General features: G+C 44.9%; 1 protein-coding gene across 1 annotated transcript in view; it reads left to right on the top strand.

The window, feature by feature from the left end:
- tbc1d16 (TBC1 domain family, member 16) overlaps nucleotides 1–18,213 on the top strand; it is a 29,260-nt gene extending 11,047 nt beyond the window's left edge. The window contains exons 6-13 of the mRNA XM_084467538.1: nucleotides 517–664; nucleotides 984–1,148; nucleotides 3,587–3,735; nucleotides 7,306–7,440; nucleotides 9,198–9,384; nucleotides 10,209–10,388; nucleotides 13,892–14,038; nucleotides 15,478–18,213. Of these exons, the coding sequence (XP_084323664.1) occupies nucleotides 517–664; nucleotides 984–1,148; nucleotides 3,587–3,735; nucleotides 7,306–7,440; nucleotides 9,198–9,384; nucleotides 10,209–10,388; nucleotides 13,892–14,038; nucleotides 15,478–15,768 (1,402 nt within the window). The 3' untranslated portion in view covers nucleotides 15,769–18,213. The remainder of the gene's footprint in view (nucleotides 1–516; nucleotides 665–983; nucleotides 1,149–3,586; nucleotides 3,736–7,305; nucleotides 7,441–9,197; nucleotides 9,385–10,208; nucleotides 10,389–13,891; nucleotides 14,039–15,477) is intronic.
- The last annotated feature ends 735 nt before the right edge of the window (nucleotides 18,214–18,948 follow it).

The following is an 18,948-nucleotide window of genomic DNA, read 5'->3' as shown; positions in this document are numbered from 1 at the left end:
TGTTGCATGTTGCGTCATCAATGTTAAACCAGGTTAATCCAGCCATCTCCACACACACTCGAGTGTGTGGAGTTCTCCCAGATGGCAACAACACCAGGTCATGTATCATTATCAAACCTTTACAATAAACCTGATTTCTAACACCACCACCCTGCATCCTTTGTCTTGAGGAGCCCAAAAGAAACATCACCTAGGTGGCATGTAGCAAAGTAACAGACATTGCTATAAACCCATTTTCGTAATTGGCAAATGATGGTCTATTATCTCGATTATATAGTAATTGGATGTAATTGAATCCACCGTTTTGCGAATGCAGGCCATGTTCTCAATTTGGGCGTTCCTGGTGCGCACCTATACCATCGTAGGCCACCTCTTGAAGCACAACCACGGCTCCTGCACATAAATGTCGGGCAGGGGGTGGGGAGAGAAAGGAGAGTCTTTGTGCCAGAGAAAACTGTGTGAGCTATTGTGTCGTCCGAGCCTTTGAAGCACTGTGTTGTTTGTGTGCCCTGGCAGCGATGAGGCGTGCACCAGTGGGCAGCTGGTGATCGCCAGCAGAGAGAGCCAGTACAAGATCCTCCACTTCCACCACGCCGGCCTGGACAAGCTGGCCGAGGTCTTCCACCAGTGGAAGTGCTGCAGGGAGACCCAGCTCAAAGACCAGGTCACGAGAGCGCCGTTTTAACCTGCACTGTGTCACGTTTCGACTGCAGCAATCAACTCCATTAAAAAATATATCCGAACTCCCAACGTTTCTCGATGAATAGAGCGTGTCAATCAAAGTCGCTCCATCCAGGGAATTGTTTAAACATAAATTGTTTTATTCTGGTATACTTTCCTTCCATTTCTGCTTTCTCACTCGCTCACTCGCTCGCTCACTCACCTCACTCACTCACTCACTCACTCACTCACTCACTCACTCACTCACTCACTCACTCACTCACTCACTCACTCACTTCACTCACTCACTCACTCTCACTCAGGTGGTGGATGAAAAGTCCTGCATGCAGTTCTCCATCCGCAGACCTGTGCTGCCGTCGGCGGAGAGCCACCCTGAGGAGCGGCTTTACCGCCGGCTGGAGGTCAACACCTGGCTGAGGCACTTCAACCGCAACGGACAGGTGGAGGAGGAGTACAAGCTGCGCAAGGTGGGTTGAGATGTGTTGTTGAGTTTGGGGGGGGGGGGGGGGAGTTGTGGTGATGGGTTAAGTGTGTGTGCGTGTGTTGGAGAGAGAGGGGGAGATTGGGGGAGAGACTGGAAAGTCTTTGAAAAAAAATTCGATAGAAAATCCAGTGTCATAAAAGTTCTGGTAATTTGCAAAATATCCCCTAGAGTCCCAAACTGAATCATCGTTTGTGCACATCTGCACAAAAATCCTTTGGTTGGCTCAGTATATTAACTTAACATCTTTTTTCATATCCTAAAAATTTAGCAACAACAGCCACGAATTCCACATGCATTTTTTAGCCATTCCATTTTCAGTGGACCAACAGATTTAATGATGCCAACGCCAGAAAATATTTTATCGGTCTTTTGAAGGGAGTTCTTTATTCTGCTGTCTTGTTAACTGCTTAAAGGCTATGTAAGTTAACAAGGTTATTTTAGCTCATGGCACGCTGGCCAGCTGATTTGCGGTTGACAAAATGTTGCACATTTATTTTAGTGAGTGGTGATGAGACTGTACCTGTGCTGTTATGTTATGAGTACGTCATAGCAGTGCGGTTATTAATTAACACCCAGTAAGAATAGAGTATTTACCCAGGCCATGGTATAAATAGTCAAATATATATATATATACACACACACACACACACACACACACACACACACACACACACACACACACGCGCGCAATAGTTTTATGATTCAATTTTTACTGTCTCATATTTCCAGTCTGTATTTAGTACAAGATCTATTATCTATATCTAAGTATTACTTGTGTTATCTAGAGGATGTCAAAGATCACATGATGGCTTTATTCATGTTACCCCGCTGAGATCTTAATTTGAATGCTGGTTTAACCCCTACACAAAAACAGAGTCTGTTTCCTCTTTTTAGTCATCCAACTGAAACCTGACAAATTGATCCAGTCATACGGGGAACTCACAGCGCACCACAGAGGGTCAGGGGCGAGGTTGAGGTTTTTTCTACGCTGAGTCATTTGTGCTTTGTGTAGCACACTGGAGGTACTGAGATGACTCAGTGCATCTTGCATAGTGTGTTTCAAGCACTGTCCCGAGACATCCATGAACCTCTTTCTAGATGTAGATCTTCATTAAACAATGCAAGATGGCTACTACCTCAGACCACTCACAAGCTGGGCCAGAAGCTGGGTTCTGTCTGCTTGTGCAGTTTATCATCATTAAGCAACCAACAGCGTTCACCTCCTTCTGCATGAGTCTCCCTTGAAAAATAGGTTTTAATCTCAATGAGACCAACTTTGTGGTAAATGCTATTCAGAAATTTTATCCAGAGCGACCCAGTGAATGCAGGGAGAAAGGTCATTAAAGGAGGAAATAGAGTGGTTGACACCTAAATTTTGACTATTGGTCCTGTCTCGGGTATTTGGCTCATTTAGAATCACCCCTGCCTGCTTCAGAATGGCTGGCTATGGGCATGAACAAACCTGTCCTTAAAACAATCCTAAACGTTCGTTTTAAGTAATGTGCAACTCACCGAGTGGTTAGCGGTGTTTGTTGATGTTCTCAGTCTCAACAGTAGGGCTAGAGCTGAGCGAAAAGACTACAACCAAACGTAAACAGCCCCCCTTTCCGTTTCTGGCCAACGAGCAATGAGTCTTCCAACAGAAATAAATGGGATTTACAAAATGTGATAAATGTGCAATAAAACATGACAGAAACTGTATTTCGCTACGATTCTTGATTTGGAACATCAATGGACACCACTAACCACTCGGTGAGTTGCACATTTCTGGAAACTAACGTTTAGTGTTGTTTTAAGGACAGGTTTGTTCATGCCCATAGCCAGCCATTCTGAAACAGGCAGGGGCGATTCTAAATGAGCCAAATACCCGAGACTGGACCAATAGTCAAATGTCGGTGTCAACCAGTCTGTTTCATCCTAGACAAACCAGAAAGGGGGATCAATGTTCAAAATACCGGAATTGTCCTTTAAGCAGTAGGGGGGCCTTTCTGCTCAAGTAAAACCTTCCGGGCCTCTGGGGATATTGGGGATCGAACCCAGTACCCTTTTAGATGGGATTGAAACAACCTAGCAGCTAAACTATCGTGTCCCTTCCTTCCCTCTTCCTGTAACCCTTTTGAGGGCTGATCCAAATCTGGGATTTATTCACATATGTCGTCGTTATTCAATTTATTCACACATGTCGTCCTCACATTATGTATATAGATATATTGTTTGTATATGTTATGGGAGTTCTACTTATTCTTTTTTAACATTTTTTCTTCCTATTTTTTTTAAAATTATTTTATCTTCCATCAATTCAGCTGCTGTGACACCCAAATATCTCCTCTGGGATTAAAATAAGATTTGATCAAATGGTTGCCCAAAACGGAATTACCTCATTCATCCGCTCCATCCCCTCTCTCCTCTCCTGGCCTCCAGGCCATCTTCTTCGGTGGTATCGACCCATCCATCAGAGGTGAGGTGTGGCCCTTCCTGCTCCGCTACTACAGCTGTGACTCCTCCTCCGAGCAACGCGAGGCCTGGAGGCTGCAGAAGCGTACGCACTATCACGACGTGCAACAGCGCAGGTGGGCGCACGTGTGTCTGTGTGTGTGTGTGTGTGTGTGTGTGTGTGTGTGTGTGTGGGTGTGTATGTAGAATTGTTGTTGTGTGTGTGGCATTGTCATTGCTTGTTTGTAAGTGTGTCATTGTCATTGTGTGCGTGCGTGTGTGGACGTGTGTAAATGAATTGCATCTACATAGTGCTATTCCTGACCTGTGGCCACTCTAAACACTTCCTTCACAATGAGTGCCTCACATTCACCCATTCATACGCACATCAAACCGCCGACGTGCAACGCAATAGCCAGCTATTTGGGAGCAGAGTGAGTGAGTGAGTCTTGCTCAGGGGAACCTCGAAAGTGTGTGTGTGTGTGTGTGTGTGTGTGTGTGTGTGTGTGTGTGTGTGTGTGTGTGTGTGTGTGTGTGTGTGTGTGTGTGTGTGTGTGTGTGTGTGTGTGTGTGTGTGTGTGTGTCTTTAAGTGTCTGTACTTGTCTGTAATAAATGTGTTCAGGTCAAGTTTAAGTGCGGCCACGTAAATAATACCCATGGCAGCCGAAGCGAATTCATGCCGAGAAAATGAAGTCTCAATATCCTGACATTGATGCATTTAATGAGCGATGACATTGTCGCCACAGTGGCTGCCAAATTCTCACTCACTCACGCGCTCTCTCTCACGCACATACATACACACATACAAACACAGACAAACCACACATTTTTTTGTGGTTTCCTGACTATCAATAAGGCGCTTACTCTGAAGGGGTGTTAAGGGAACGCAGCAGGTGTGCAGTAAATGTTCTCTGGGGGAAACGGCATGTCAACGCGTATCTCTTCATATATTCACATCAACACCACGCTGTGCCACAACATACAGCGTCATTGTGTGTGTGTGTGTGTGTGTGTGTGTGTGTGTGTGTGTGTGTGTGTGTGTGTGTGTGTGTGTGTGTGTGTGTGTGTGTGTGTGTGTGTGTGTGCGCGTCGTTGTACTTGTGTCTGTATCTGTGTTTGTGCGTCTGTCTGTATGTGTTTGTAATTGTATGCCCATGTCTGTCAGTGTGTGTGTCATTGTCACCACGACTTGTGTCTTTTCTTGTGTATGTGTGTGGGTAATTGTGTATTTGTCTGTGTTTTTTTTGCATATTTGTGTTTGTTTTTGTTTTCTGTAACCGTGTGCGTGTTTGTGTGTGTGTGTGCATGTGTCATCATTGCGTACCTCTGTCATTGTGTGTGTGTGTGTGTGTGTGTGTGTGTGTGTGTGTGTGTGTTTCAACCCGATACCCCTCCTCCGTCGCCATCATAAAGATGGTAATTAGAGAGGGTGGGCGGTGTGCTCTATTAACATATTGAATAGTTCACTGGGTCCCATCTTAAGTCCAGTAATTAGAGCCCGCTGGTACTCTGGTACTCTGGACTCCTCCTGAAACCCCCACTTGACTTGGAGCCCCCCAGGGAAGCGCAGCTTGGATCAATTAAGAACCAAGGTTTCAGCGTTTCATCTCGGTAATCTCAATTGAAACTCAATTTAACCCCCCCTCGATGCCCTTGGCAGGCAGTTATACACTATTGTATTGTAATATTGTGAAAAGATTTATATATATATATATATATTTATATATATATTTATATATTTTAGTAGTTTAACTGCCACACAGCTGCATTGAAGCATGTAGATGTTTTCCAGCTTTGAGTTGAGCTCCTGCGGTTGTAGTTCACCTTCATCTGGTGCAAACGATGGCCTCTGCTTTTGGATTATGGAGAATAGTGGTGAATTAACCATTCCCCTTGAAGTCAATAAAAGGCGTGTTCGTCAATAACGCATCATGATTGTATAATATAGACTGATCAGTAGGATTTGATTATGAGTATGTTATGAAAAATGTATGGGTGTAGGGAAAAATAGATACTTTGCCATTGCTGTTATTTCAGCGGTTTCTTGGATTCAGTTCCAATAACACATTTCCTGCGCTCTCATGTTGGACATTTTTCTGCCGTTTTACCACAGAACCAGAATGTTCCAGAATAAATATTTCAACAAAATATACTTTTCAACCACGCACAACAGCTGAGTTTGACAGTTTGACTGCCATTTGTGTTAGGCTGATTACCTGTTGGCAAAAAAAACAAATATCGCAAAAATATGTACCGTACTCAACAGTATTTTAGGAGAGTGAAAGGGAGTGAAAACAGAGAGCTAGGTGCCCTGGGAGGCTCCAGCAACGCAACCAGAAGGACACCACCAACCACACACTTGCGCGGCGTTGCATCAGGTGTGCTGCCATTGTTCCTTGTGGGGTTTCATGGAAAACAAACAGTGTTAATTAAATCCCCCCACCCTTCACACACACACGCACACGCACACACACACACACACACACACACACACACACACACCTCCAAAGGACAGCGCTGCTTTATTACCTGCAAGGTGAATAATACAATAATAACTGTGTATTGTTGCAGCAGTGTTGTTGTCCTTTGAGGAGTGCCTTTGATGGATAAATGACCTCCCCTCGTCCTTCAACCACGCAGCCACCCTCCTCCCTTCTCCTCTATTTTCCTACACCCCTGCATTTATGAGCTAACCATTAATCTTTTACACCAGTCACATTTACAAGTCAACCTTTTTTTTATTGTGACTTTTATCAGTACGTATACCAAAATAAATTCTATATCAATAATCTCTACATAGTCACATATTTTCCTTTCCTAAATTCCACCATAGTATCTGAAGAATTACTACTTCCTCCAGTGTCAGTGTCTCAGTGTATTCCTAAACTGTGACATTCCATTGTATATGTATATGTATATGTATGTCAGAGCCGCTGACAGTTGCTCGTAAACGAATTAATGTTAAAATGCCAACAGCATTAGGTATTAAAGAGGAACCGTCACTCTGGGATATATTTGAATGTAAGATAGTACTGCCTCATATGCGTGTTGAGAAAGAAATCTCATATGCAATGCAATATCAACACCGTTTCCTCTAAAAAGTTGGACCGTTTGGCTTCATATTTCTGAATCTGACCGATGGAGAATGCTAATCCCAGACCTATGACTTAAGTTTTCCAATGGTATCAGGTGTGCTTCTGGGGTTCCTTGTGGGGTTTCATGGAAGAAACTGTGTTAATTAAACACACACACACACACACACACACACACACACACACACACACACACACACACACACACACACACACACACACACACACACACACACACACACACACCCCACCACCACCACCACCACCAAAGGACAGCACTGCTTTATTACCTGCAAGATGCATAATACAATAATAACTGTGTATTGTTGCGGGCTTGTTGTTGTCCTTTGAGGAGTGTCTTTGATGGATAAATGACCTCCCCACTACTTCCAACCACTCATCTACCCTCCCTTCTCCTCTATATGCCTACACCTCCGCATTTACGAGCTAATCATTAATCTTTTACACCACAGTAACAGCTACTAGTCTAACTTTTGTTATCGTTAACTTTTATGAAGTACATACAAAATACGACGGTTCCCTTTAAAAAAAAGGCTGTGAATCTGGTTTCCTCTGTGTGTCTTTGACTGGGTCTTGGTCTGGGGTCTATGCAGGTTGTCCATGACCCCTGAGGAGCACAGTGAGTTCTGGAGGAAGGTCCAGTTCACGGTGGACAAGGACGTGGTGAGGACGGACCGCAGCAACCTCTTCTTCAGAGGGGAGAACAACCCCAATGTGGAGATCATGAGGTCTGGGGAAAATCTTTCTTTCTCACGGTCGCTCTGTCTTTCTCACTCCCTCTCTCTCGCTCTCTCTTTCGGTCACTTTCTCTCACTCCTCTTCGTCAGTTCCGCTTTGCTACAACTGTCTATTTTTCGTTTCCACACTTAAATTGTGCCATTTTTCGACCCCTCAAGCTTCACTCTGTTAACACTTCATATTGCAGACATATCTGTCTGTCTGTCTTCCCGTTCAAAATCTTTCTCTCATCTCTTATTATCTGCTGCTTGCATTTCCCTTAATTCAATAAAAAAAGAATGAAACAAATACAAATAATGATTTTGACATGCATACAAAAATATTTAAGCTAAAAACGACCATAAAATGCAAAACACAACTTAAAAGTCAAAATTATATCCAAAGAGACCAAATCTATTTATAAAAGCTCCCCCTTTCTCTCTCTCCATATCTCAATCCACTGATTTTCTCTGCCTGTTCCTCCACAATTTCATACCTGCCTTGCTCGTTGCTTGACTCTGTACACTCTAGTACCTCTTCATGTCATACCACCAAGCCCTCAGGGAAACGGCTAACATGTTTCACGCTTTGTTGAGTCCGACTAAGCCCCCGACCGCACGATTGACTCACACTCACTGCTAATGGCTTTCATTTATTTATTTATTTATTTATGAAAAGTAGCGACAAGAGGATTTGAATAGCGTGTTAGCGATGCGACTCTCATTATGGCCGTTGGTACGTGTCTGGGTATAATGTGTGTCGAGTTGAGGCGCAGAGAGTTTCTCACTCATGTGGGTGTGTTAAATGTAGCCAGTAGCACCTGCCAGAACTGTTTAATATGCATAGCATAGCATTAGCATGGCACACACAGCGCGTTATCACGTTGTCACATTCCTGAGTGGCTGACGGTTTCATTGCATATTTGATTTGATTATCATAATCAACTTTAAGTTTGAACAAATATATTATTGCATAGGATAGTCTGCTCAAAGAAATGAGAACACAAGTTAATACACACATAAATAGATTAATGTATGGAAGCTGCATTAAGAGCAGTTGTGGAGATAATGCTCTGGCACCTGGGAATTAACTAACGCTGCACTTATGCCAACGGCTACCGGTTATGTACAGTGGGGGGATCACTGAACTGATCGAAAAAAACATGGTCTCACTGCTCTTGTCTAACCCCATGAAGAATCAGAAAAGGCCAGAAACCTGAACTAACCCTATATGGAAACAATAACACGGAAATATATACTTTTAATTTGCTTAGCCAAATACTGGCAATTCAAGAAAGACGGCTGTTTTTCATTACTGCTTTCATGAAGTCTGCAACCATTCAAGGAAGTTCAGTGAGACTTGGAAGGAACGATGATAATGATTGGAATTTGTGTGGTGCTGTTCAGCGTTTGTCCTGTTACCAAAGCCACTGTTGCATAACAAAGGGTGAATCATGTAACAACAACAATGTCAGTGTGCTGTGCTGTAAGTGGTTCAAGTTCTTGGGTTTCCAAGGAAAGGGGTTGTCAACGGTTGTGTGTAGCAGGAGGGTGGTTGTCGACTCTTAGCTGAAAGGCTGTGGGTTCGAATCTACTATGTCCGCAGTAGGCATCCTTAATCCTGCTCACTAAAAACTATCACTGATAGTCTCGAGAAACCTTCGGCTTAATGACGAAATACAAAATGGCAAGTGAGTGTACCGTGTAAGTGACGTTTCCTATCTTGGCCTGCGTCTCTCCCCTCCACCCCTCCATCCCTTCCCCTCCAGGCGGATCCTGCTGAACTACGCCGTGTTTAACCCGGACATGGGCTACTGCCAGGGCATGTCCGACCTGGTGGCCCCCCTGCTGACGGAGGTCCAAGACGAGAGCGACACCTTCTGGTGCTTCGTGGGCCTGATGGAGAACACCATCTTCATCAGCTCGCCGCGCGACGAGGACATGGAGCGCCAGCTGGTACTGACGGACTGGGGGGGGTCTGGGTGGGTGGGTGGGTGGGGGTTAGGTGCTGGGTCGGTTTGTGAGTGTGTGTGTGTGTGTGTGTGTGTGTATGTGTGTGTCAGGCACAGTCTTAGTTTGGATTTAAGGTTTTAAAGCACTGGGCATGAAAGAGGTGCAGGTGACCAGTTGAATACTTTCCTCTCACGATGATGAGCAGCTTTTTTTGAGTGCCATTGTGTTGAAATTCCCTAAGTGCCTCTAAACTCTACTGCTCCACGCCTGCTACTGTAGAGCTGCTGTCACCTGAGCTCTTTAATTAAACACAGCATTCACACTGAACATGCTAATCCTCTCTCGATCCACCTCTCCACCTTCTCTCCATCACCCCATCACCTCCACCGCTGCTCCGTCACCTCCACCACTACCTCCAACGCCCAAATACCTCAATCATTACCATCACCTCCTCCACCGCCCCATCGCCCTCTCACCTTGACCTTGAACACCACGACATCTACCCCGTCAACACCATCACCAACACCACCACTTCCACCACCACCCCTTCACCTCTTCCTTAACACCCCCATCACCTCTACCCAATCACCTCAACCTTCTCCATCACCTCCTCTTCCAACAACACCCTCGCCCCCCCCCTAAATCAACACCCCTCCCCCCCCCGCCCCCCCCCCCTTCCCCCTCCACCCCCCGCCATCAACTCACCCACCACCACAACCACCGCCCGCCATCAACCCCAACCACCACCACCCTCATCAACTCGCCCACTACCCCCCCATCACCTCCACCTCCCACCTCCCCATCCACCTCCCCATCCACCTCTGCAGATGTACCTGCGGGAGCTGCTGCGTCTGATGCTGCCGCGGTTCCACCAGCACCTCACCCAGCTGGGGGAGGACGGCCTGCAGCTGCTCTTCTGCCACCGCTGGGTGCTGCTCTGCTTCAAGCGGGAGTTCCCCGACAACGATGCCCTGCGCATGTGGGAGGCCTGCTGGGCACACTACCAGGTGAGTGAGGGCGCCGCAAGAGGTGGCGTCGGTCTCTGCTGTGGAGGTTTAAAGTGGCGCGCAGACACTCAATGTATACATGGACAGTCGGATGCACACACGTACAAATACCCACACATGTGTATATATACACATATACACACATATACACATATGTGCGTTGCGAGGTGACTGGAGTTCCCTTGTGCAATAGGGCTTGTACAGTGTAACATGAGATCTTGAGGCCCGCCTACATTTCGGTGGAATTGTTGTGAAGTTGTGGAGTTTTGTGTTCAGTGGAAATTAGTTGATCAGTTTAGTCATCATGGGGTGACGTTGTGTTTCTTATGCAAGTCTTGGCAAAACAAAGTTTGGATTAGCCCAGTATATTTACATTTATTTAGGATTTTATTTTTTAACAGCCACTCATAATGGCTTACTATCGCCAGCAATAAATCCCATGATGCATTATGATGTATTCTGATGCATTCTGATAGGGGAATCATTGAAAAGGCTAAAAGTTAGGTCACAGTAGTGATGATAAGAGGTGTAGTTAAGCATATTCTAACAGGGTGTCCAATGCTTTTCAATGCTCTCCTCATCTTCCACAACAATTTAATGTATTTTCAATTTAAATATCGGGTTCTTTTCCAAGCTAACTTTCATATTGTGGAGTGTGTGTGGTTGATGGCTGGTTTAAGCAGCCTCACCGGGCACCAGTCAGACTGATTGGACTGCACACCTGTTGTCCATTGAGTAATCAATGGGTATAGATTAAACCAGCCATTCCCACACACACTCCACAACGATGAATCACAGAATTATAATGTGATTAATCAGATAAAATCAGATAAAAATGTAAGCAATTGACAGCCTTAGTATATAAACATATACACACACATGCATGCACATGTTTGCACTCACAAATACAAACACATAAACATCCTGTTTATGTGTTTATTTGTAAGTGCAAACATCTATCTGTGTCTGTGCGGGTGTGTAAATCTATATCTGTGTGTGTATCTGTGTACGTGCACGCACACATGCAAACATGTGTACATGCAAGCAAACACACACACACAGACACACACACACACAGACACACCCACACACGCAGAAAAAAAGTTTGGGTCATTGTTCCGCATGGTGTGGCTAGCTTGGGTCTAGGTCTAGACGTGTTGTCATGGAATAGTTGCTGGAGAGAAACTGGTTGGAAGGAGTGTTTGAAGCGGGGTTTTCAGACACTGGGACTTTATTTAGTGTTGGAAACACTGTGTTGTACTAGGGACTGGCGACGTCGGTCGCTGAATCCAACGCTTGGAGGAATCTGACAGTCGAATGTTAAACAGGCATTTTCCCCTGTCGGTTAATGAAAGGATGTGATCAAAAAAGTGGTTATTAATGGGTTTCATTTCAATTTCACTTGGGTTGACCTAATGAGTGTTATAAGATTGGATGGAGCCAGTTGACTATCTATTCTAGGCAACCAAACATAATAATTGTTTTAATTCAGTTTTGAAGATGCATATATGCATATATATATGTCATATATTTATTTAATTTGATGATGTCTGTCCCAACAGAGCAGGTCATAGGGTCCTGGGAGTTACAACAACAAGAGGCGATTCATCTAAATGAATCTAATGAGTCGAGCAACAGGGAGGATATGGAAACAGGGAAATTAAACATAACAAACGGCTCAGTGAGCGGGGGGGGGGGGGGGAGATTGCAGAGGGGCCTCTTTTCTAAAGGGTGGGCAGAGTCTTGCGAGGAGGAGGAAGGAGGGAGGGAGGGGGAGGTGGGGATAAAATGAAACATGCAGAGACCCTCCTGAGGTGTGGTCCAATGACCTCGGAGCAAGTGGAAAACAAGACGTCTGACAGACAGATGCTCAGACGGTGGGGAATGACGGCGAATGGAAAGAGAATAAAGGAAAGAGTTTGACCCCAAAGGAGAGAAAGTGGAAGTGAGGGAAAATAATGTGTGGCTGCGGGGGGGGGGGGGGGGGGGTAAATGTCTGAAGCCATCTGCAGATGGTCAGTGAATGCCATCTTAGGAAAGTGCTGTTGTGTGACTAGGAAATATACTGTATCCTCCTGGCTCGTGGTGCTCCTCATTCCCAGATGCTGTCCCTGCTGTCATAGAGCTGCTTTTAGACCACTGCATCAGAACACAAGCCTTGCTCAGTGCCAGAGTGTCGGTTGAAGGCCGTAAGAAAGTATGCATGTCATGTGTCAACCAAAACCTTATTTATCCAGTGACATTCTCCTTCTCTGATTACAAGTTACCATTCAGTTGTCAGATTAGCATAAGAATAATTAAACACTAGACATTAAATCATAAGATACTAGATGCACAAGGAGCTAAAAAACGTGGCAAACCTCGGGTGTTAAATCAATAATAAGCGCTTTATAATCTTTCAGCGAAATAAAGACCTCCATATTCTGAATCTATGTAATTCTAGATCATATTATAGATCGGGTCTTGAAATGAAAAACAGTTTTCATGCAAAAAGATGCAGGACACATGAGCTGGAGGTTAATGTGCCATGTACAGCACTAAGAAGCGTATTAGCTTGGATTCAAACAAAAGAACACTGTATGTATTGCATACTGGTGTTCTATGCATGTGTGTTGTTTTGTCCCTTGTCGCTCGCTCTCCTCTGTGATTTCATGGCACAAATGACTGCACTCATTGTTGCCGGATGGAGAATAACAAAGTGTGTGGGTGATAACAGGGTTGCCTGTTCTCATGCAACCGCAGCCAGGGTCCCATGGGGGTGTGGTGTGTTGTGTGTATTTTTTTTAGGTAAGGTCACAAAATGAGCTCCCTTATGGGCTGGGAGGGATGGATGAGGGGCAGAAGAAATGTTGGACCTCATTTCATATTTGCTTATTGCTTTTCCGTATCTAAATACAATAACGATACTATCGTTATTCATGTCAATATCAGCATTTTCATTGCTGGTGGAAATGATGATGGCGATAATGTTATTGGTAACATTAATACTTCTACCTGCTCTCACATGGATGAGAACAGGTATAACATCTCTGTGGTTATCATGTAGGTCTATCAAAGGGGGGGAAGGGGGATTTAGAGACTATTTATCTCTGCAAGAGTAACATTTCATTTATTTCCAAGTCAAATTGGTATCTATTACTAGTTCCCCAAAATCTCTAAATGTAAACTGGCTGTGACAGAAATGTCAAAAAAAAGAAGAAGAAAGGTCCGTTGTATTCCGAACAGGAAATGAAACCACACCCCTGGGATATAACGACCAATTACGTAGAGCCATTACAGCTCATCCAGTTAATATTGTACATTACGATATCACCTGGCTTTAACCAAAACACGTTCCTTTTCCTTCACAATGACATCGTTGACCTTCACCTGTCTAAACTGTCTTAAAAGTACAACAGGAATGAAACATAAAAATGCTATACATATGAAAGAAATTGTTATGGTTATGATTCTCGCTGTGACGCAGTAGTTTTGCTGGGTAAATAGCCTATGCCTCTCCACAGACGGACTACTTCCACCTGTTTCTGTGTGTGGCCATCATCGTGTTGTACGGTGAGGATGTGACCGAACAGCAGCTAGCCACTGACCAAATGCTGCTTCACTTCAGCAACCTGTCCATGCACATGAATGGAGAGCTGGTGCTACGGAAGGTAACGGCAAGACGCCGAGCACTTTGCTAATCGATGCTAAGAAATGCAACTTGGATGAAACAAAACAAAAATCTAAAACATTTTCTAAATGACATTTTGAAATATTTGAAATGTCATTTGTGTCATATATAGTATAAAATGTGCTTGTGTTTGAATAATTGTCCAGATCTTGATAGCTTTTAAAAGCCTTATACCATCCATATATTATTAACTGCACCTGACAACTGGAGAGATTAGGGAAAACAGCCCTTTAACTGAATGTTTTTTGTATGTTAAACATGTTTTTCTGCTCTTTATGCTGCTCTGTAAACCTGCTTACCGGAATTCTGTAAATATCCTCACAAGATGTGTTTGTTTATTCAGCCATGCAGGTCATGTAGAGTACTGTACTTTAGAGCACTATAGAGCCCCAGTCTGGGCTGTGGGAGGGTAACCTTGATATAGTGTATATGGATCAAGTGCCTTGAAGTGCTGAATGGTTTCCTAGCAATGCACAAGATTTATGGTTTGTTTGCGTCTCTACCCTACCCAGCTACTATGCTTTCTACAGTAGCTGGGTATGTGTTAGCCTTGCAGCAACTAAGACGTATGGACCCTTTTCCCGGTTACCATGCAGCGTTTGTGTGGTGGCAATTATTAAGCAGGGGTATTTTTACTGTAAATAAACAGATCAGTTAAAGCCCAGCGGTGTGAAGTAAACTAACTAACTCTAGTTCAAACTAGAAATACTTTGTTACATTACTTTGTTGTTTTTTGGATTATCTTTACTTGTATTTTCTAAGAAATGTTTACTCATGTTACTCACTACGAAACAAACTTGTCATGAGGACACTCGGGATAGGATGACAACAGGAACAACCCAGAACAAGGATGTTGATTGACTCAAAACTGTCACACACCAAAAAAACACTGTCATTATTTTTGGTATGCTAATCACTATTTAGCCATTTCTAAAAGGGGCTTTTTATACAAAGGGACACTGAATTCAGATTCATTCGGTTTTATGTATCTTGCTCAAGGATGCTAACCCTAAAGGCCAGTTTACACCAGAGCCGTTTTAGACACATTTTTTAGTCGGCCGTCAGACGTCCGACTTCAGCTAGAGATAGAATTCCATTCAAACCAGTGCACTGATTTACACCAGCAGCGTTATACGCCCGTCTCACGGCCGACCAAAGCTTAACTTTACGCTTCACTTCTATTTTCAAGCGTTTCTGAAGCGTCTCGGTTATGATGTGTAGGCCTATCATCTGATCAATCTTGAAAATATAGCAAAATAAATGGCGGTGTGAATTGATACGCCTACGTTAAGCTCACGTCTCTCTCTCTCGCCTGCGGTGTAAATTCCCAGTAACCCTGCCCGCTGCAGCTATGCATTGTCCGAGCTACCACATCGACCTAACCAGACACCCTCCATTCTTCCTCTTCCATCCAAACAGGCTCGCAGTCTGCTCTACCAGTTCCGCCTCCTACCCAGAATCCCTTGCAGCCTCCACGACCTGTGCAAGCTGTGCGGGCCGGGCATGTGGGACAGCCGCTACATCCCCACCGTGGAGTGTTCCGGGGAACACCCCGACTCCCAGAGCTGCCCCTATGGAGGCACCCCCGTCCCCCAGCCCTGCTCGCCCTCCCCCGCCTCCACCCCCACCCCCAACCCCACGCCCACCCCCTCTCCCGAGGGCAAGAGGGGCTCAAAGGCCAGGGACATTTTCACCTTCCGCAAGTCTTAAAGCCGCGTGGGACGTACAGTGGGTAGGTGACTAGGGGGGGGGTTTTAATGGCCACCGCTCTGGGTCGCTTGCCGTCACCGTTGGCGTTAGCCGAGCATAGCGCAGGGATCCCCGAGGTTCTCTGACCGCAGTCTCTCCTCCGCCGTATGCCGCCGCCATTTTAGTACAGCACCCCGGTTCAGGACTTCCTCTTCACTGCCTTACTGGGAATGGATTCAACAAGATGCTCACTACCGCGCGGGACCGACACCCTAATGGGTGGTGGCGCAAGAACTGAGGGAGGGAGGGAGGCGAGGGAAGCTCTTTTCTATTGGTCGAGCTAAAAACTGACAATCATCGGCCTCGTCGGTCCACAGGAACTACAGGTTTCAGCCTGCTGCCAACTGGGGCTGAGGCCAGAGGCTTTTACAGGAAGAAGTCACATCGAAGACCAGAATGAATCTGTACGGACGGGATTTGTTTTTTTTGGCCTTGAACTGGTAGTCACTGGTTGGGGTAAAACAAGGGTGTGGAATGTCAGTGTGAATAAGGAAAAGATGTTTTGCCTGTCTGAAGTCTGTGCAAGGCAAATGCCTTTCTCTCAATGTGAAAACCCAATCCTCCAAAAGCTAGAAGGGTGAACTCACAAAGAAGATTACAAAGAATTATCTGTCGCTTTTCTCTCGCAACTGTGTATTTGCATTTCAAGCAGTTATTACAAATATTTAGCAATATGATATAGATATATCCTTGCATGAGCAATTCTTTAAAAAAAAAACTATATACAACGATAATGTGTTAACACAAAACAAAACACTTCCTCTAGGGTAGGGGCTCAAAATATTTCCCAAATCAGATTATTATAAAAATAAATAACGACAGATCTCATAGTCATAATTTCTCTCTGCTTTAAATGCCCCGCCCACTGGCATCAGGTAGGAGGAGGAGGAGGATGGGGGGGGGGGGGGGAGTATATCTTCATCACATTGATATAAGAGGGTGTCCTCTGAAGAAAAGATGGAAGTATAGAAGGCGTTACTCACAACATATCTGTCGAATAAAGAAGACCAGAGGTCTATGGATGAGCCATTGTCGCCAGACAAAGGGAGGCGGCTATACGGTGGATGTATTTTAATATACCACACACCTTGTGTTCAGTCATGCCCAGGGTGATGAACAACAGGCCGCAGCTAAGTTCTGTGGTTTTCTGTTTTCTGAGTTTCTTTGCAATCGTTCCACCCTTACCTTCAAATGAATGACAACGTTAATGCACTGTTTACACCAAACCAACCGAGTCCGTCCACACGAATGTATCCACTAACAAGTACTTTCATTTAGCACGTGTAGGTTTGTGTGTGTGTGTGTGTGTGTGTGTGTGTGTGTGTGTGTGTGTGTGTGTGTGTGTGTGTGTGTGTGTGTGTGTGTGTGTGTGTGTGTGTGTGTGTGTGTGTGTGTGTGTGTGTGTGTGTGTGTGTGTGTGTGTGCGTGCGTGCGTGCGTGCGTGCGTGTACACACGGCTGTGACCTCCACACATCTGGTAATGAGTTAGAGGAGCAGGGGTCTTTGATGTCCCCCCCTCCCCAACCCCCCCTCTCAATCCCCTAATTATACCAGTCATCAAGTAGAAAAAAAAGAAAAGCGCAAAGAGAACAACCAACTGTTCAGGGTCTCCATCTTGTCACTGTGGAGGAGAACATAAAACCTGTGTGTGTGTGTGTGTGTGTGTGTGTGTGTGTGTGTGTGTTGGGGGGGAGTTTGACTGTAGTGCTCTGCATATTTGCAAGTCCCAGCTGTGAGGCGGTCCCAGGTGGGCTGCTGAAGTGGCCCTCCTGGGACCCCGGCGTCTTCAGATTGCTGCTAAAAGGTAACATTAGGATCTTTCAAATCCTTCCCCCTAGCACCCCACCCCATCCATCCTCTCTTGCTCACTCCCACCACCCTATCCCACTCACTCCCCCCTCCCCTCTTTCTCACTTCACCTTTCTCACTGGCTCTCACCCCCGCCTCTCCATAAATCCCCCTCCCCCCTCACTCTCTCCTTTCCCACTCTGGTTGTCGCCATGCAGTCGAGGTAAATGGCGTTGTGTATTGCTCGTCGCTCCTCTCCATTAGTTATCATGTGCAGCTGCCTCCCTCAAATGTCTGGAGAATCTGTTGAGGTTGGGTGGAGGTTCTGAAGTGAGCGAATCCAGAAGTGCACAGATGGAAAGTAATTGGTGTGTGAGTGTGTGTCTGTGTGCGTTTGTGTGCGTGTGGGTCGGTGCACACATGCAGATGAATGCGCGTGTGCACGTGTACATTTCTATTCAAATGTTAGTTTTCCGAACAAACAAATCAATGATTGTCTGCACATCCACATACACACACTGAGTTTGCAGCCACACGGGGAACAGTGTTGAATGTACACTACCGTTACACTTTGTCTGTCAATTATTGTACACATTATTGCAAAGATGCTTTTTATTCATTTTGCATATTATTAAAAAGGGAATACTTGTGTTACAATTACCCTGAGAGTCTGTTTAATTTCATCGTCCTATACAGTCAACACTTATGTTTGCAGTTCAACCAAAAACAGAGTTTATGTTTTTTTTGTTTTAAATATACGTCTAGGAAGATGGAAAATATTTTTTCGCTGAAGAGGGGTTTATTTTAACCTAATGGCGCATGCGGCAGTAAAGCGTGCCCGTATGCGGTCTGTGCTGAGCCCTAATCCTCTCTGTGGTGCCTGAACAGCCTAAAACTACATCACGACATTTTCTTCCTCTGTCTCAAAATCTGTTGATTATTTTTTTTTTCTAAAGAATTGAAATATATAAATATATATATATTTTTAATCGTTTGATAGAAATGACCTGTGAGAAAGGTAAAAACAAAAAGCTTATCTTTTAAAAAAGACTCACATTTTCATTTGTGTTGCGTTTTTACCCCAATGACAAAAAGCCCACACCCTCCCCACTCTCTGTGGCGAATCAAACATGTTAAGGTTAACTGTCAACATGTGTTTTTCCTAGAACGTAACCCGTAGTGATCCCAAACAACCTTATCTCTCCGCCTGCTTCGGCTGTCTGACAGAGAGAAGGGGCTCAGACTCTGGTACATGGCAACGATCAACTTACTGTCAAGGACAGCTGTGGAGATAGCATCAGACACCGACGTCAGGTGTGTGTTCTCAAGAGGGGGCTAACTGACACACACACG

The sequence above is a fragment of the Micromesistius poutassou genome, assembly GCF_964030765.1.
Source record: "Micromesistius poutassou genome assembly, chromosome: 1".
Taxonomy (NCBI): Eukaryota; Metazoa; Chordata; class Actinopteri; order Gadiformes; family Gadidae; genus Micromesistius; species Micromesistius poutassou.
This window is presented reverse-complemented; position numbering and strand designations above follow the sequence as displayed.